Source organism: Pungitius pungitius, chromosome 7 (genome assembly GCF_949316345.1).
Source record: "Pungitius pungitius chromosome 7, fPunPun2.1, whole genome shotgun sequence".
Lineage (NCBI taxonomy): Eukaryota > Metazoa > Chordata > Actinopteri > Perciformes > Gasterosteidae > Pungitius > Pungitius pungitius.
This window is the reverse complement of record NC_084906.1, coordinates 15,696,844-15,716,098: the sequence shown is the minus strand read 5'-3', so window position 1 is coordinate 15,716,098 and position 19,255 is coordinate 15,696,844. Positions and strand designations below refer to the sequence as shown.

Below are 19,255 nucleotides of genomic sequence, written 5' to 3'. Positions count from 1 at the left end.
TGGCTCTTGCTCGGCTGAGGTGAAGTGGAAGGCATGCAGCCAGTCGCCTGAGATTGAGTCCAGAATATTTCCTGGCCTCGAGGATGGACGAGGAGAGAGAGAAGGGCGGGGGGGGGGGAAGTGCGCCAGCGAGGAGCGACATTACATTTTCTCAAATCAAAGTTCTCTTTGTGTTATAGTTCGGCGGGAGCAGCTCTTTCATGACAAATTCTGACTTATTGCTTATACCACTCATGCAGGCAAATAATAATAATAATGAATGCCAAGTGCACATTGTTCCTGGTGTGCACGGGTTGTGTGAGTGACGAATTTCTAAGAAAGCATATAATAAATGCATCCAAGTGCTGAGGGAACGAATATTACCAATGACCTCATCATTTCCAAAATAATGGCTAGACTGGAACAAATACGTGGCCCCTAAAAATAAGTAACTAAAAGAACAAAAATTGCTTATCTAATACCCGACAGGAATACCAACTCCCAAAAAAACCCTCTTTGGGGAGAAAGTTAGGAGAAATAAATAAAGGACGGCAATTAGCTTTCGTCCCCAGCTTTTAACATCACATGGTGACAGGATATTAATTTGTACAGTATTTATGATTTACATGACTATAAATTGTTATTGACTATAATGCATTCAGTTCACCTAACATACAAATGTAATATCTACTCTCACAATCATCACACAAACTACAATTCTACACTAAACATTACTACATGTAATATACTATACGCTAGGTGTGCACTTCTACTTAAATCCCTGCTGATTTACTTCACACTGTAACGGATTCTGTTCTTTGTTGGCAGCTGAATGAAAGATGGTGTATCTCAATTTAGGATAAAAGTTGATTCACCTCACATTCCCCCACTGGTAGGGGCTACCATCCACGATGGCACCTGCCCATGAGGATTATCCAACTCACACACAAGTTTATTTGGGGTATGTTTCCAACACAAATACGGTATTAATCTATGTTATTAATTAGAATGACTGAGCCATAATTTGAAGCAGTGGATCTCAACCTTTTTTTTAGTGACGTATTTCTTAAGGAATATTTCTTACAGTCAAGTGCTGTATGAATAAAGTTGGTACCCCTTAAGCAGTGCAAAGCTTTTTTTGGTTGAAAAAAACATGGTAATAGACAGCAGTGTTCCCTCTGAGTCTGATTTCTCAAACCGAAGCAACACTTTGGGTGGGTTGCACCTTGTGGCCGTCTTTTCTGACAGGTGATAACAATGCGCCAGGTTGGGAAAAAGCATCTTGGTATGGAGGATGTTTTTTTTCTCCGGAAAATAGCGTACAGAATGTACAATTCAGTTAACAAATTTAGACTTATTTAATATTTATTAAAAAACTATTTTTGTTCAAGGTTTTTAAAATGGATGTCAATTTTAAAATGTATATATTTAAAAATCTCAAATACCCCTTGAAGTGCCTTCACGTGCCCCCAGGGGTACATGTACCCCTATTTGAGAAACACTGATCTAATGCATCCCCACATACTTATATGTAATATTGTAAATACTATACACAGCACTTAATAGTATTAATTAGTATTAATACAGAAAACGCAAGTAATACAATTAAAGGCCAATGAAAATTGAAACAATAAACCATAATTTACATGACGTTTTATTTAAGTTGTGAATGATGTCAGATTTCAGAATCCTAAGATCATCAATTTGTTGGAATATGAATTCTTGGCTGACAGCTGCTGACGTCCTCTCTCCGTGGGGCTGGGGCGGGTGGTCTTGGGGTGACAGGTCTGGGACTCACCGGGGTTCTGAGAGGCATTGAGGGGTCTGTGGGGGGTCTGGGTCTGCTTGGCACGACGGGTAGGCTGACTTCTACTCTTAGCTGTCCCAGGAGTTAGACAAGTCTGGAGGAGTCTCTCCCTGTTAAACACAAACACAAGTGATGAAAACATTGAGCTCAACTACACAACCTTTAGATTGTTGGGTTGAATCTTTATTATCTTGATACTTCAGTGTTCTTAGTGAGGGATTACTTACTTGGCCCAGTGAAAGAAAGGCGCCAGCCGCTCTTTAGTCGTCCATCCTTGTCATCTGGTCCTGTAGTCGTCCATCCTTGTCATCTGGTCCTGCAGTCGTCCATCCTTGTCATCTGGTCCTGTAGTCGTCCATCCTTGTCATCTGGTCCTGTAGTCGTCCATCCTTGTCATCTGGTCCTGCAGTCATCCATCCTTGTCATCTGGTCCTGTAGTCCTCCGTCCTTCTGATCTCTTCCTGTATTAGGCTCATTACTGTAAAAGAAACTTGAAAACCTTTTAACATATGGGGGATATTACTTAAACGTTGTCTGGTTCAGTCACCTTCACCTTAATTTTCTTAACTATAAAAGAGACTTTCTGGAGACTTCTGTCTGGTATGCATGTTATTAAAAAGCATAGACTTACCTTTGTCTGAAAAAAACATCCAGACTACATGAATAAAAATACAACACAGAATAACAACCATCCCCTGTAACTTACCTCTGGCCTCTATGAATAGCATCAACTATTAATCAAAATTAAAATGTATAAAGAAGAGATAGTATCTGTGTGTGTGGGGGGGGGGGGCTGAGGCCGTGAAGTGGGGGGGGGAAAACCACCGGTAGCCATCTGCTGGGCTCTTCATTAAGAAGGGGCAGAGGCATGAAATGTAGGGAGCTGACTCAGTGTAGTCCTCTTCCCTGGTTCTCTTAGTGGAGGAGGAGCCTAGACGTGAAGTGCAAGGGGCTGTGTCCACATGGTCCTCGACAGTCCCTCTGTCTTTTCACACTTACCTGCCCTGTGTCGTCCTTTTGCCCACTTGGAGGAGACTCCTGACATCTGGGGGACTGGGATTAGCGCTTCATCAGGACATTCCACATGAGAAGGAAGTGGAGGAGACTGCACTGGTCGCAAATGTATCAATCAATTAAGAAGAGATACCTAAAATCTCTTCTGCAAGATGCTACCTATAGCCAACCTCACGGGGAATGGCGGCTTTACATCCTGCAGCATGTTGCTGTTAATTCAAGTTTCTGCTTTCAGCCCACTGCCAGCATCTTCTGTGTGTGGGGGCTGAGGCCTGAAGATGAGGGAGGAAACCACCGGTAGCCATCTGCTTCGCTCTTCTTTGAGGAGGGACCGAGGCCTAAAGCGGAGTGCGCTGACTCTCTGTAGTCCTCTTCCCTGCTCCTCTTAGTGGGGCAGGGGCCTAGACCTGAAGTAGAAGGGGCTGTGTCCAAATGGTCCTCCTCACTTGGTAGATAAGGGGCTGTCTGGGGCTTTATCAGTCCTGACCAGACACAAAGGTTTCACATCCTGCAGAAAGCAAGCTGTCGCTCTCAATTCAAGTCGCTGTTTTCCGCCCACTGCTAGTATCTTCTTGTCCTCTTCCCTGGTCCTCTTAGTGGACGAGGGGCCTAGATCTGAAGTATAAGGGACTGTGTCCACGTGGGGGAGATTGCGCTGGTCGCGAATTTATGAATCCATAAAGAAGATATGCCTAAAAACTCTGCTGCAAGATGCTACCTATAGCCAACCTCACGGAACACAGGAAATGGCGGTTTTACATCCTGTAGCATGTTGCTGTCAATTCAAGTTGCTGCTTCCAGCCCACTGCCAGCATCTTCTGTGTTGAGGCCTAAAGATGAGGGAGGAAACCACCGGTAGCCATCTGCTTCGCTCTTCTTTGAGGAGGGAAAGTGGAGGCCTAAAGTGGAGTGCACTGACTCTCTGTAGTCCTCTTCCCTGGTCCTCTTAGTGGGGCAGGGGCCTAGCCCTGAAGTGCAAGGGGCTGTGTCCACATGGTCCTCTACACCGTCTCTTTGCCTTTTCACACTTACCTGCCCTGTGTCGTCCTTTTGCCTACTTGGAGGAGACTCCTGACATCTGGGGGACTGGGATTAGTGCTTCATCAGGACATTCCACAGGAGAAGGGAGTGGGGGAGATTGCACTGGACGCAAATGTATCAATCCATAAAAAATATAGGCCTAAAAACTCTGCTGCAAGATGGTACCTATAGCCAACCTCGCTGAAAACGGGGGAAGGCGGTTTTACATCCTGCAGCAAGCAGAATGTCGCTGTCAATCCAAGTCGCTGCTTTCAGCCCACTGCCAGCATCTTCTGTGTGTGGGGGGCTGAGGCCTAAAGATGAGGGAGGAAACCACCGGTAGCCATCTGCATCGCTCTTCTTTGAGGAGGGAAAGTGGAGGCCTAAAGTGGAGTGCACTGACTCTCTGTAGTCCTCTTCCCTGGTCCTCTTAGTGGGGCAGGGGCCTAGCCCTGAAGTGCAAGGGGCTGTGTCCACATGGTCCTCGACACCGTCTCTTTGCTTTTTCACACTTGCCCTGTGTTGTCCTCTTTTCTGCTTGGAGGACACTCCTGACGGAGTCAGCGCTTCTTCAGGACATCAATCCGAGTCGCTGTCTTCCGCCTGCGGCCAGTATCTTCTGTGTGTGGGTGGGGCGAGGCCTGAAGTGGAGGGTGCTGAATTCCTGTAGTCCTCTTCCCTGGTCCTCTTAGTGGAGCAGGGGCCTAGCCCTGAAGTGCAAGGGGCTGTGTCCACCTGGTCCTCGACACCGTCTCTTTGCCTTTTCACACTTACCTGCCCTGTGTCGTCCCTTTGCCTACTTGGAGGACACTCCTGACATCTGAAGGACTGGGATTAGTGCTTCATCAGGACATTCCACAAGAGAAGGAAGTGGGGGCGATTGCACTAGATGCAAATTGATCAACCCATAAAGAAGATATGCCTAAAAACTCTGCTGCAAGATGCTACCTATAGCCAACCTCGCTGAACACGGCGGAAGGCGGTTTTTACATCCTGCAGCAAGCAGAATGTCGCTGTCAATCAAGTTGCTGTTTTCAGCCAACTGCCAGTATGTTGTAGTCCTCTGTCTTGGTAATTTTAGTGGATGAGGGGCCTAGTCCTGAAGAACAAGGGACTGTCCACATGGTCCTCGTAACCGTCCCTCAGCCTTTTCTCACTTACCTGCTCTGTGTTGTCCTCTTCTTGGAGGACACTCCTGACGCGCTGTCAGCGCTTCTTCAGGACATCAATCCGAGTCGCTGTCTTCCGCCCACTGCCAGTATCTTCTGAATGTGGGTGCTCGGCCTGAAGTGGAGGGTGCGAGGCCTGAAGTGGAGGGTGCCGAGTTCCTGTAGTCCTCTTCGGCTGTGTCCACATGGTCGTCCTCATCCCTCTGCCTCTTCCTACTTACCTGACCTGCGTCGTCCTCTTCCCTGCTCCTCTTGGTGGACAATCCTGACGTCTGGGGGACTGGACTCGGCGCTTCTTCGGGAAGGTCCACATGTGAAGGAAGTGGGGGATGTTGCAGTAGTACAGACTGCAGGAAAGCTTCTTGTTGCATTTCTTCCGTAGGTGCCACCCAGTCCATCCAATCGTCCTCAGAAAGGGAGTCGCACACAGACATGGAGTCGTACCCAGAATCCTTCCAGTCCTCATCATCCTCTTCCTCCTCATGGTGTTGCTCCGCCAGAAAATACAATGCTGCCTCCAGTCCAAAGTGCATCAGTTGCCTGTCCATTGCCAACATGGGCCGCTCCTCTTCCTCCTCCTCTTCATCCTCCTCTTCATCCTCCTCTTCATCCTTTTCCTGCTCCTCGTTGTCATCCGGGAAGGCCAGGGGAATAAAATCAACTTCACCCACAGCATAATAGTCAACCTCACCTACCTCATCCGAAGAGTTGAGGAGAACGCCGTGGTCATCGCCGAGGGGGCAGGGTTGTGTGGGACGTTCCATGATGCAGGTAACACCAGCTTTAAGATAAAACATTTAAACTGTCAGGATTTCTCATTACATTAAATATTTCTGGATCACATCAGCAATAAAGTTTTGATTTGTAAAGAGCAGATCACTACAGTAACTATGACTGCAGGACCCAAGGGAGTCACTAACACACACAATGTAATGTAATTATTGTCCTCTCTACTGTCATTCTGTGTAAAAAAAACACGGTCGGGTTTCTAGTATTAAAAAGCTTTTTATCAGCCAGTTAGCGGGTCAACTAAGCCACTGTTCACGTTGATTCTGCAAGTGTGCGCACGTCATTGACTTGCAATAAACAGCGTGGACGTGTTTTATATGCAGTGCGTCAGTAAATCACGGCGGCATTGATACAACAATGAACTTCTTTAATTGATCACTCTTAATTCTACGAGTTGCACATCGCAGCGCGTGGAGGTGGTGCAGCACGCGCACATGCAGTCCCATACGGTTACTTAACAAATCGCTCTCTTGTCACCAGTAATCTGCGGTCACATATATATATATATATCTGTGATATGATCTGTGATACAAGTGTAATTATAAGATTACAATCAATCCAATGATTATTATGGGCAATATCGCTGAATTTGTGTATTTTCCTGTTCAAATACGTCAGCGACGAGCGCCTCTCGGATTGCGCAATCCCTCAAAAACCCGGATGACCTGCTCTGTTTTTGCTCAATTTGAGCACGTGCAATTAATGTCTCTATATGTCAACAATGTAATGTAATGTTTGTACACATATTTGTATATATAGTTAGCATCTGCTAGCTAAAACAATCAAGTAGCGAACGTCAAGTGCACATCATCCGTCCTTTAGACTGAAAACGTACAGTCTGAACCGTACAGACCAAAGACGAGCAATAATGTCTCATACGACAAAGAGACCGAACTTAAAGACGACTTTTGTGCCATAGCAGTTGATGATCAAGAATATTGACATTAACTTGTGCATTCCAGGTCTCGTTGCAAGATATTCATTCATTCACAGCGCTCATGACGTCGACCTGAATTGTCCTCTTTGGCTTAAAAAGGAGCCCTAAATTGATTACGAAAGCTCGCTTTCCCCAAACTCCTCATTTGCGCGTTTCCGGGATGTTTTTAGGCGATCGCCACCGAGCTCAAAACCAAAATGACAACCAACGGTAGCGAAAATTCACCGCGCTGAAACAAGTACATTATGGCTCAAGTCAGTACACCCCGTGACTCACTCTCAACTAATCAGAAGGCTTGATTTCATCTACCCGTATACAATAGGGTATATGAAACATAACCAGTAGTCAATGTGCAAGCAGCCAGTTGAATGGTGAATTGATGCTACTACGTCACTGCTTGTAACTCTTATGAAAGGCATCGACCACGAGCAGAGGCATTTCAATGTAAATATCAGAGAAATAGTGTACGGAGCATGTAACAATACATTCATAAGTACGTTTCAACCACGTGACGTACGTTGACTAGACCTGCACGTCGTGACGTCCCACGTCAACCGTCTCCATGGACCCGGTGATTTCCAAATAAAAACATTTATTGAGCGTTCCATGGCGTTCTGAGCGCCATCTTTTTTCACAAATTGCAATGTTAATCTTCGACAATTTGATACCCTCAAACCAAAATAACAGTGTTTTAAAACATCTACACTAATTGTTGACACACCCCAGAGATGTCCCGCGAGATGTAACACATCCCGCCCCTCCAATAATCATTTTACACCGAGAAATCCTCGACTGAGTGTCTTTGTCCATCATATCGTATTTCTTTCACCGTTAAACTCAATGTCTCGTACTCATTTGTAACATGGGGACCCTTCTAAGGGTGCAAGCAGATCAAAACGTTGTCTTACTTGAACACTGAAGGTTCCAATCAGCCAACTTCCTTCAGCCGGTGGTCGTCCTCGATGCTCCGCCGCTCCTCCGCCGCTCCTGAGGGCCTGTTTCAGCCTCGTCTGTGCTCCACTAAAGATGTTATACAGTAGTTCACTTCTCCAACAATATCGGTATCCAGTAGAATCCGCTCAGTAGTCAAAAACTCAAAGGTTTTGTTCTCAGCAGTTTGCTTTCACGGGAGGTTTAAAGTTCGCGTTCAAGTCAAAGAGCAAAGGGAACGTTCAGAAAGTGCGCTGACCTTATATACCCTCGGTCGGGTCATCGTTCGGTTGCCATGGCATTTTACGGCGCGCGTGCGTGCGTGCGTGTTTCTACGTGCTCTCGTTTTTATTAAATATATATATGGATTTTTTATTTATTCCGGTATTATTTCGTTATTATTTCGTTCTGGCCATTCAATACAGTTTAATGAACATCTGTTTCTGCAACTTTCCAAAAAAAACGACAACAGCGAAGCATGTCGTTTTTACTTGTTTTATATCCGGTCTGCTGAACACAGGGAGACAAACATTTTAGTTGTTTATCATGCTATGTTGTGAACACAGCTTAAATAGTTGTTATTAACTGCAGCAGACCATAAATATTATTCAATAAATTGCCTTAAGGACTAAGTGGGAAGATGTTCAATGATATATAGGCCTACATGTGATTTCTTTTCATTACAAAGTCTGTCTTTTTAATAATGGAGGATTTATAGTGAGATTTAGATGAACCCACCAGAAATAAAACTGTTCAGATGCTACATAAAAAAATAATATGTTTTGAAATGAAGATAATGTATAACTGATAATATGATTTAATAAGCGTGTAGCGGCTAAGCCTAACTTAAAGCCACTGAGGGGCTGCGTAGACAGGCTAAAAGTAGGGTTTGACGCGCTGGCCACTGCACATGTTTCGTTCGGTAAAATAAACCCGCTTACGCCGTTGATTCTGTGTTTGAATATTTGGTTTATTTAGCACAATGTGGAGTCCATTTAGCTGTCACTTACAACCACGTATTGTGAGAGAGAAAACTGTGTGCTCCTCCGTCTCGCAACACCTGCCACCTGGCTCAAAGTTCCCACCTAATAAAGCAAGTGCACCATGGTGACACCTGCTGGCTCAATTTGGTATCTTCCACTCAATGTCAATTAAAACTGGCTCCTACAAAGCGTAGTAAAATATTACATGGAATCCTACACGGAATCCATGGCAGCATCTAGATATGTATTTGTCCGTCTGTCTATCTATAAATCGATAAAACCAGAGGTATCACGTAAAGAAGTACAAGGTCGGTTCAATAAATAGTTAAAATATAGAAGGATTAGATTGAAGCGTATTGGACTGAAGGCGTTTTGCTTCAGCTTCTACAGTTCATCTTTGGGGTTGATGTTGAGGCCTCCGCCCCACGTGGACTCCGTGTCCAGCGCCTGGATCACCTCGTCTGCCTGCAGTCTCTCCTGGGAGAGAACAAGAAAGTCCAATCAGCGCCTCGCCAACCCACTCAAGGTGCAGTTCACACGCATGTGGGTCAAAGAGGCCGTCGCCCCCCCCTTTTGATCACCTAATTCTCATCTCATGCTTCAAAAATGATTAAATCCATATGTGAAGCAGATCTTCCTGAACAAATAGTGTGGTTATCATGAACTTATTGTTTTGAAGTAACTAAGGTGGATGTCATCAGTGTTTGAAAGTAACTCCCTGGCATTTATTGTCAAATAACCAAAGTGATCATTATGGTAATAATTATAACGATTACAGTCCTTTTACTGAAACATTAATTTACCAGTTCTCTGAAGAGCGGGTCGAGGGTGAACCACAGAGCGACGGCACACCGCTGCCCGCTGGTGACGGCCTTCACGCCGTGTGGATTCTCCCCCCCGGATGAGAAACCCACCATCCGGCCGCATAAGGGCTTCACCGATGCCTGGAGGGGAAGGAGAGAGCCGTCGGTTTGAATAAACTAACACGCCACCTGCAATGCGAGCAATACGTCCACCATCTTACCGTGACGGTTTTGGCATCCATTTCTGTGAATATGAACTCCCCTCCTTCAAAATCTCCATTTAGATATAACAGTGCACTGAAAGCAGAAGGGCAAAGGAGGGATCGTTTGTCTCTCGTGACGTGCAACGTGCTCGGCCTGTCGTTGGCTCAGTCGCCGCCGAGCATCGTACCTGAAGTCTCTGTACGTGTACGCGGGAGGTTCCTTCCAGCACTCGTGGGCCTCGGGGTCCAGCAGACAGTTGTCGGCGTGGATCGGGTGGCTCAGGTCGTTCCTGTGATCTTGCTGGCCTGTACAGCCGGGACGCGAATGAATACGCATCAATACATCAGACCTCTCGAGTACTTCTCAGGGTCTTTCGCCACCCAAACCACCAGGATGATGTAGCAATCCTACTCTAATCATTACAGTATATCTAAGGACTTGGAGTCTCACCTGTGATGGCTGTCCGGCACACCAGGTGCGTGTAGGAGAAGTGCAGGGTGGAGTTGAGCAGGAAGTAAGACTCGATGACCCGTCTCGCTCGCGCGCTGATGTCGTAGAACAGGCGGGCGCTCCTCATCGGCACTCTGCCCTCGTATCCGAACTGCACCAAAAGCGCGAAACAAAAAGAAGACACAATCACACATACAGTCAAAGAAATAATCCGGGAAGATGCCCTGCAGGTATCACGGTTTATTGATTGTATATGACGGAGCTGCCAAAGTAATAATCATTTTGACTTTTAATGTTGGAATATGCCAGTATGGATGAGAAAAGGGAATCATTTGTCATAGCTCCAGCGGTGAGTGTACCTGCAGGGTTTTGAGTACAGTGGCCCCTTCAAACTTCTCATTGGGGGTGTGTGGCGACATCCTCCCTCTGTAGCCGTCTCCCGCAATGGTGACGGCCTGACAAAACAAGAAGGAAAAAAAAGTCCGGGGTTAATCTTTTAAAACCTACGATACAGCAACCGCTGCGTTACTGATGTTGCGTAAAGGTCCTACGTGAGCCAGGCGCCTGAGGTCTGAACACTCCTCCTCGGATATGACGTGATCCAGCAGCACCCGCTGGGTCCCGTTCAGGGCCGCAGAGTTCTGCACCAGCTGCACGTCTTTATCAAGCTTTAGGCCTGCGCACACATGTCGAGTTTAGCACACGTACCATCTTTCCCTTTGAGGACTTTCCCTCTGCTCCTCATTTGCTTGGCGGCCTCCTCAGTCAGGTTCCCAAACACCACGGACACATTGACTCCGGCCTTCTCAAACACCTTTCCATCCTGCATCACACAGCTGATCCCTCCGCCACCTCGAAACACACACAAGATGTAACTAATTAAAAACATTAAATGGAGAGATTTGTGCTGCCATCTTTGCACGGATTACTCCTTCGGAGAGTTTAATTCAGAGTTCCCCTCACCTTCATTTCTCTGCCACCGGTCCACCTTAAACGTCCCGCCGTCCACCTCCTGCAGGGCGTTGCAGAAGTCGGCCTGCGTCTCCATGATGAGCATCTCCATCCTCGTGCGCATCTCCCCGCTGCTCTCCTGCAGCACGCCGATTTCGGTCACCGGAGGAGACATGAAGCCCCGGCACCTCTCGGAGATATCCCCCTGCGGTTCCTTCTCCGCGGCGGCTCGGGGCGCCTTCGTGGCCATGTCGGCACGCTGGAAGTGGTCGGCGTTGGCTAAAAAACCCGCCACGGCCGCTGTCAGTGCCGCGGCTCCGCTGAGCGCCAGGGCTCCCCGTCTGGCTCGCCCGCAGCCGGCGGCTCTGCCTGCGGTCCCCTGGGACACGAAGCGCACGCCACAGCCCCTGGAAAGCCATCTTGAACCCGGAAGGAGAGTCAGCGGCTTGCTGCTGCAGCTGCTGGGGGACAACGTCAAACGTGACGCCGCCGAGCTGGCGAGCCTCTTGAAGTGTGACATCGAGCATCGCCGCTTCTTCTTCTTCTTCTTCTTTAGGGTTTATCGGCAGCTTGCATCCTTTTATGTTGCACTACCGCCATCTTCCGAATTTATTTGTGAGTTACATCATATCCTTATTTCATATTCTTTTCACCAGCCCTGTTCTTAATAAAAGATTTAAAATAATTTCTCTACATTGTTCATTCTCCCCACTCTCTAGTATTTCCTTCACTCCTGTCCCTTTTATTCCAGTCTTTCCTAACTCTTCCATCATCTTTTTCCTATGTACTTCATACTTTTTACAATTCATTAACACATGCTCTATTGTTTCTGCAACCGGACAAAAACCACTAAAACCCGTTGGGTGCTTCCTTATAATATGAAGTGTGCTATTCAAATTACTGTGCCCTATCCTTAATCTGCTCATAACAATTTCTTCTCTTCTATTTACTCCCCTTTTCTTCACAACCCCAATTTTATTTTGAATAGTGTACAAATGTCTTGTATTGTATTTTCCCTATCCCACTGCTGTTGCCAATTTCTAATGGTTTCTTTCCATATTACACTCTTTCCCTCAGATTTTGACAGCTTAATATTTGCTTCAATATACTTTTAACAGCTTGTTTGGCTAACTTGTCGACTCTCTCATTTCCCACAATGCCAATATGAGCAGGAATCCAAGCCATTTGAATATCATAACTTTTTCCTTTTATTCTAGTATAGATTGTTAATATAGCATACAATAAATCCTGATGACTCTTAGACACCCCAGTCATGAGACTGTATAAAGCTGACATCGAATCACTGCCAATTAAAGCTTTTTTTATTTTGTTTTCCTCAATCCATTCTAGTACCATCAATATAGCATATAACTCAACTGCATACACACTCAGGTCATTTGTGGTTTGTCTACTTATCTCAGCTCTTTGATTCAAAATGTAAACTGCAGATCCGGTCTTTCCTGTTCCTGGATCCTTTGATCCATCTGTATAGATCTGAACATATTCTTTATATTTAATCTCTAAATGTCTATAACATTCCGCTACCAAATCAATATTCCTTCTTTCTTTTTTTGCCCGATTTAATTTAAAATCAACAGTCATTGTTTCTAACTTCCATACCGGAGTATCAGGCCATATTACAGTTGAGCAGAATTCCTTTTCATATACTCCCAATTCTCTAGCTGCTTGATCCCCTATCCACCCAAAACTGAACTTTTGTGCTCTCTCCCTTTCCCAATTATCGTGTAATATTCTTTTAGTTGGATGACTATCTCCATGTCCTTTTAGATTAACCCAATAATTTACCATCAATTGTTTTCGTCTCATGCTCAATGGCATTTCTCCCGCTTCCACCTGTAGCGCACACACTGGCGATGTCTTAACTGCTCCTACACATAATCTCATTGCTTTTGCCTGTATTACATCAAGCCTCCTAAGTAAAGTTTTGGTCGCTGATCCATACACCATACTTCCATAATCCATTCTTGGTCTTATTAACCTCACATATATGTATTTCAATGAGTTATAATCTGCTCCCCATTCTGTTCCTGTTAAACATCTCATTATATTTATTACTTTCTTACACTTATCTTCTACATTTTTAATATGCTCTTTCCATGTTAACCTTGTGTCAAATTGTACTCCTAAAAAACGGAATGTTTTACCTCTCGCTAAATTACTTCCATATAGTTTAACATTTATATTTTCCTTGATTTTCTTCCTTGTAAAAAACATCACTTTAGTTTTCTCTACAGAAAATGTAACACCCCACTTTGTTCCCCACTTTTCAACCTGTTTGACCCCTTCTTGTATCTTTTTAACTATATGTTCAATATTTCTTCCTTTTTTCCATATTGCCCCGTCATCCGCGAATAGCGATCTTCCCATATCCATTGGTATGTCTACATATATATCATTAATCATTATTGAAAACAATGTGGGACTTACAACACTCCCCTGAGGTGTTCCATTCTCTACACTCTGCTCCCTTGACAAGTTAACCTGGATTGTTCTTCCTTCCAGGAAATCCTTAATCCAGTTCAGAAGATTTCCTCTAATTCCCATATTATATAATTTAATCATTAATCCCTCTCCCCATAACATATCATATGCTTTTTCTACATAAAAAAATACTGCTACTGTTGTCTCTTTGTTTACTTGTGCTTTTCTTATGTTATCTTCTAAACACAGTATTGCACCCATAGTATTTCTACCTTTTCTAAACCCACTTTGACATTCAGCCATCATACTCCTTTTTTCCATAATATACATTAGCCTCTCATTTATCATTCTTTCCATTAATTTAAAACTATGAGAAGTCAGGGCAATAGGCCTATAGCTTGCTGGTTTACTAACGTCCTTCCCAGGTTTCCTTATCGGAACTATAATTGCCTCCTTCCAGCTCTTTGGTAATTTACCTTTCTCCCACACTTTGTTATACAGCATTAGCACAGTTCGTTCGTTACAGTGTGTGTGTGTGTGTGTGTGTGTGTGTGTGTGTGTGTGTGTGGGGGGGGGACCTCGATTGCCGGTGGACAGGCGGCGGCGGGGTTCGACACTCCGATCTGCATCTGCCAAGCCGCTTGTTCCTCCCTCGCTCTGAGAGAAAAGCACTCGGCGAGATCGCGACTCTTTGCAGTCGTCCTGGCTCCCAGATGGCGGAACGAGCTCTGCGACATGACATCGGGACTGCGGAGGGCCTCTACGTCTTCCGCGGGAAAACTCGAGACGCACCTTTTTAGACCTCGACTAAAACACTAGCGGACCGTAGCACTGACAAATGGTGAGCACTTGAATTGGACTCGTAATGGCACTTTTCTGTAACGTGTTTTCAAACTGCTTATTTGATGAAAAATGTACGCTCACTCTATGTGGAAATGCACTTACGTCGTACGTCGGCGCTTTGGACAAAAGCCTCAGCTAAATGACATGTAATGTAATGTAGAAAGGGGAGGATCGGGGCGGAAGAAAAACAGCTCCTCGAGGCCCCTCCTCGCGAACGAAGAGAAGGGAGAGGAGAAAGCTCACAGGCTAAATAAATGGCTCTCACAAAAATAAAAAGTGACAAGTGGAGCGGCGGATCGCGATTCCGGCAGGCAGGCAGGCAGGCAGGCAGGCAGGCACGCACGGACGCACGGAGGAGGAGGAGGAGGAGGAGGAGGAGGCCTCCGCTGAGTCCTCCGACTGCAGCTGCGGCTCCCGGAGGCCTTCACGCCGTGGACTACGTAGAGGGATTTCTGCACCGCATCACTAAAGGAGCCAAAGGAGCGCAGAGGTCTCTCCCCCTCTCTCTCTCTCTCTCTCTCTCTCTCTCTCTCTCTACTAGTACTTTTGTTTATTTGGGGTTGTGTTTATTATGTGCTTTGTGTTGAGCTGATTTGATGTTGTGAATTGTTTTCTTGGGATGTTGAGAAATAAAGTGTTTTTGAAAAACCAAAAGAATCCCTCTCTCTCGCTCTGTCTGTGTGTGTGTCTGTGTGTGTGTGTGTGGTTCGGCACCCCTTCGGCCCTTTTGATTGCGACATACAGCGAAAGGTCAACTCGAGAGGCCTTGCCACGGTTGGATATTATACTTTGTGTGGATCTTTTGCGGACGTTGATCGCGTACCTGAAGCCTCTCTCGCACTCGGCGGCGATGCATGTTATCGTCGTGTTATTTGTCTTTCTCTCTCTCTCTCTCTCTCTCTCTTTCTGTGTGTGTGTGTGTGTGTGTGTGTGTGTGCGGGCGTGTGAGGTTCGGAACACATTCACCCATTGCAATCGTGACATGCAGGAAAACGTCATCTCTCGCCGAAGCCCCCACCCCCCCGGTGGCGGAGCGAGCCGATTAGACCCGAGCGATGAGTTCTCGCGAGTTCTCGCGAGATGACGGCTCGCTACGAGCCGGGTCGTTCTGACCCGAATGACGTTGCCGAAGCGAGGGTCAGTGTGACCCGACGCCGTCGTCTGGGCTTGAGGCGCTCGCCGGAGCGAGCCGATTAGACCCGAGCGATGCCGACTCGTAGCGAGCGGTCATCTTGCGACATCTCGCCGGGTCGTTCTGACCCGAATGACGGAGACGAGACGACGGTCCCGGCCCTTCTGATGGTGACGCGTAGCTAGCCGTCATCTCGCGAGACCTCGTCGGGTCGTTTTGACCCGAACAGCGCAGGCCTCTCTTGTGTGAATGTTGCCGAGGGTCAGAGAGACCCGAGGACAACGTGAGGGTTAAAGGGTGAGTTCACCCAAACTACAAGTGTTATGATTCAAAAGACATAATATCATTTAACAAAGACCCCCCCACTCTTGATCGTGTCAGTACTTAACCCTTATTACCCGTTGTACTCTGAGAGGCTTATATACCTCACATATGTTTGATAGCAGTAAACTGATTCATGATAAGTTCACTCGTTCGTCTTTGTAGTTGCTTGGGCCCGGCTGGCTTTGAGGCTACGCTTGATGGCAACTAATGAGAAGTGAAACATTTTGGTCTACCATTCTCAATATAATCAAACTCAAACCTTCATCCTGTTTGTCTCCATTTAGCTCATTAGGGGCTCTCTGGACGGACACAAATGAGTCTAGCAAGATGGCAAGTGAGCCAATTATAAAGCAGGAACGACAGCCGGGAAGTGAAGTGACGGATCCATATGAGGTTGACGGGTCAGCATTTGGTTTTATTCATCGCACGCGTTTGGGCAGGACTGCTCAGTGCCCAGCTTGTTCCTTTGTCAGTCTTTGCAGATTTGGATAATGACTCAATTGGAACGTCATCAACACACATACCCAGCAATCATCATATCTGTATCAAAAACACCAAAGCAATTATACATAGGTTTAATTTTTCTGATTTGCTGTAGATGCAGAATGCAAATCTTTTTTACATAATTAAAGGGAAGTGGGCTCTTTTACAGTGCTGCATAGGCATTGGAGCGGTATTGGTGTCATGTGTGAACAGCATTTATTCTCTGATAATCTTCATATATTTTTTAAACCTTCATTTTTAAGTTAAAAAAATGGTCCTCATATTTGTACTCGTCTTTGATTCCCTTGTTTTAAGACGGACGCACGTGGCACCCACCTGTCGGCGCGAGGTCGCCGTGGACCTGGAGTGACGCGAGTTCCTGCAGCTGTTCCTCGTGTCGTTGGCGCCGTTGCTCGGCGCGTTCTTCTTCGTCTTCTTCTTCTTCTTGTCCTTGGGGTCGGAGGGCAGCGGGTTGAGGAAGAGGATCCGGCCGATGAGTCCGTACAGGACCGCGGAGAGCAGCAGCGGAACCACGAAGAAGACGGCGAAGTCAAAGAAGTAAACCGGCACGTATAACTTCCTGGGGACCCTGTACCCGCACGCGATGATGGTGACGTTGTCATACACCAGCTGCTGGAGGTCCGACAGGTAGAACCACATCACGCAGTACAGAGACGTGAACGCCCACACCACCAGAATGATCTTTTTGGCCCGGGACAGCGTGCACAGGAACTGCGCTTTGATCGGGTGACAGATGGCGATGTACCTCTCTATGGTGAACGCGGTGATGGAGCACGAGGACGCGTTGATCCCGAGGTACTGGAAGTAGGTGATGCCGAGGCAGCCGTAGTAGCCGAACACCCACGACCCGAAGATGCTGTCGGTGAACGCCGGCAAGCCGGCTGCGGTCAGCACCATCAGATCGGCCACCGCCAGACTCACCAGGTAGCAGTTGGTCGGAGTCCTCATGTGTTTGGTCGTGAGCACCGCCAGGACCACCATCACGTTGCCGACGATCCCCGACGCGCAGATCGCCAGAAGCAGCACACTGCTGATCAGCAGTGCCAGCTGTGGCTTTTCTTGTCATCTGGTTGCTACTCTGTCACGTGGAAGCTGGAAAGCGTTTGTGTCGCTGGTGCGTCGATGCTCGCTGCCGGGAAGCTACGCGCTAAATGTAGAATAAACACGGTACCCAAAGGTGTTTGTGATGGCCTGGACGAGGTCATTTGTTTACGGGTTTTTCCCAAACTTAGTTCCTCACATGAAGTGGTGGGATGTACACTGTACTTTAGTAGAATTATGAGGTGTTTGTATTTCCCTGATCATCCACTCATGGGGGAGGATGGGCATTTAGACCACTGATTATTACTACCTTGATTCATCAGTGATAGTAATCCATGAATCTGATTCTTTCACAGGAATATATTTGTTTTATTGATGACTTTGAACTTCCATTTTGTGTTGGCTTTGAGTGGTGCCTGCAGATCAAAGCAGTAGTGTTTCCAGATGCCACACCCCCACTCTACCTCCTCGGGGTCTGGACGAGGACTGAGCTGAAGGAGTTTCTGGTGAACTTTTAGGATTTCATCTGATTTCACCTGAATCCGACCCAGTGACGGGCTTTTAGGATAACTCCAATAGCGTCTCTGATCCTCTTGCTTACTTAATCAGGTTGTTTTTTAACGCGGTTCATTTACGCATGATTTATGCCAATAGAACTTCTTATGGTGGATATGTCAAATCGTTTTTTTTCTTCAGGTGAAGTGAAACCTGTTACCTGTATGTGGCTCTTGGAGACGGATGAGGCAACGGCTTGCAGCTAATGATGGCCCCCACAGTGCGCACAGTGGAAACCGTGCTGACACAGTGCTTCAAATCATTGTTTTGTCTTTTCCAGAACGTGTCTTCGTAGTCTGTCAGATGTTCTCTGAACTGTGTCGCTCTGAGGAGCTCACGTTCCCAGTAAACATTTTTTGGTTGAAAAGACGTTGAATCAACGTCTATGCCAGACGTTGCAAAATGGTTTAAAAGTGAAAGTTGTTTCAACGTCTATTCGTAGACGTTGAAAAGACGTCCATATTTAGACCACATATCAACGTGATTTTTCATACGGTAAAATGTCGTCCTCTACTTTGTGCTATAGCATTATTTCATAGGTGTAAAAAGAAATGACGTCCACATTTGTGCGTTTACCACCGATATTAAAAATCACGTCTTTTCAACGTTATGCCATAGACGTCTTTTAAACGTCTTTTCAACGGATAAATTGCTCGCTGGAAAAGTACAGGTTACACACTGTCAGCTGTTGACAGTTTTCAATCATGTCAACAGCCCTTAACAAGGACAACACAATTTGATTAATTTGTATTTATTCATATCAATATAAAACTAAACACTTTTCCAATACAAAACAGAATACAAAAATAAATTATATTTTGTGAAAATAAACTATGAAATTATAAGTGGAGCAACAACATGAACCAGTTAGTTTAGAATTTTGTGTTTGTAAACCCTTTTTCTGAATCATTGGCACTTCATTTTCAGATTCTGTAACAAGATCTGGCTCTGAGTCACTTGAATCCGGATCGTATACCTGAAATCAGCTCTGTCTCCCTCATCATCACTCAATGATTCAGAATGCGCAGAACACCCCTCAGTTGCAGATGCCTCTAGTCAACAAGTTAATTCAATTCAATTCATTTTATTTTGTTCAACCCAAAATGAAAAATAAGCCTGAGGGAGCTTTACAGTCTAAACATGCAGCATCCTGTCCCAAAACCATCACATCGGCACAGATAAAACTCCCTTCAACTGGACAAAACCTAAGGGTGAACAGCGGAGGAGTAGGTGTGTACAGAAAGATCAACTTAAAGATGTACAGTACGTTCAATTCCTACGACAGAAATTATTCAAATATTCAGAGTAGTACGCCAGGTGTAAGGCGGGACAAACTCCATCAGATGTAACCTCCATCCACAGGAACCTGTGAGGAGGG

The 19,255-nt window shown here is 45.9% G+C and overlaps 2 protein-coding genes and 1 long non-coding RNA gene across 3 annotated transcripts; all 3 read right to left on the bottom strand.

Moving 5' to 3' along the window:
- Nucleotides 1–1,633: 1,633 nt before the first annotated feature.
- On the bottom strand, nucleotides 1,634–8,661 carry LOC119216995 (uncharacterized). The gene is made up of 3 exons (XR_009956713.1): nucleotides 7,624–8,661; nucleotides 2,014–5,770; nucleotides 1,634–1,896 (listed from the first exon to the last, which is right to left on the bottom strand). It is a non-coding gene; the product is annotated as an uncharacterized LOC119216995 (long non-coding RNA).
- Nucleotides 8,662–8,687: 26 nt separating this feature from the next.
- Nucleotides 8,688–11,556, bottom strand: LOC119216993 (prolyl 3-hydroxylase 2-like). Its single transcript, XM_062563507.1, has 9 exons — nucleotides 11,049–11,556; nucleotides 10,813–10,937; nucleotides 10,637–10,765; nucleotides 10,445–10,540; nucleotides 10,086–10,236; nucleotides 9,823–9,940; nucleotides 9,653–9,728; nucleotides 9,432–9,572; nucleotides 8,688–9,105 (listed from the first exon to the last, which is right to left on the bottom strand). Exons 1-9 carry the CDS (start codon nucleotides 11,554–11,556, stop codon nucleotides 9,013–9,015), a joined length of 1,437 nt encoding a protein of 478 aa, XP_062419491.1. The 3' UTR covers nucleotides 8,688–9,012.
- A 4,652-nt stretch (nucleotides 11,557–16,208) lies between these two features.
- Nucleotides 16,209–17,642, bottom strand: LOC134132186 (thyrotropin-releasing hormone receptor-like). Its single transcript, XM_062563505.1, has 2 exons — nucleotides 17,633–17,642; nucleotides 16,209–17,339 (listed from the first exon to the last, which is right to left on the bottom strand). The coding sequence occupies exons 1-2, from the start codon at nucleotides 17,640–17,642 to the stop codon at nucleotides 16,519–16,521; spliced, it is 831 nt and encodes a 276-aa protein (XP_062419489.1). The 3' UTR covers nucleotides 16,209–16,518.
- Between the last annotated feature and the right edge of the window lie 1,613 nt (nucleotides 17,643–19,255).

What these genes read in the sequence shown, in the direction of transcription:
- LOC119216993 (XM_062563507.1), bottom strand. Translation starts at nt 11,556, where the DNA reads ATGTCACACTTCAAGAGGCTCGCCAGCTCGGCGGCGTCACGTTTGACG. An exon ending in GTGCCGGACAGCCATCACAG is followed by an intron (nt 9,941 to 10,085) that starts GTGAGACTCCAA and finishes CCGGCTGTACAG; the next exon opens with GCCAGCAAGATCACAGGAAC. An exon ending in TACACGTACAGAGACTTCAG is followed by an intron (nt 9,729 to 9,822) that starts GTACGATGCTCG and finishes TTCTGCTTTCAG; the next exon opens with TGCACTGTTATATCTAAATG.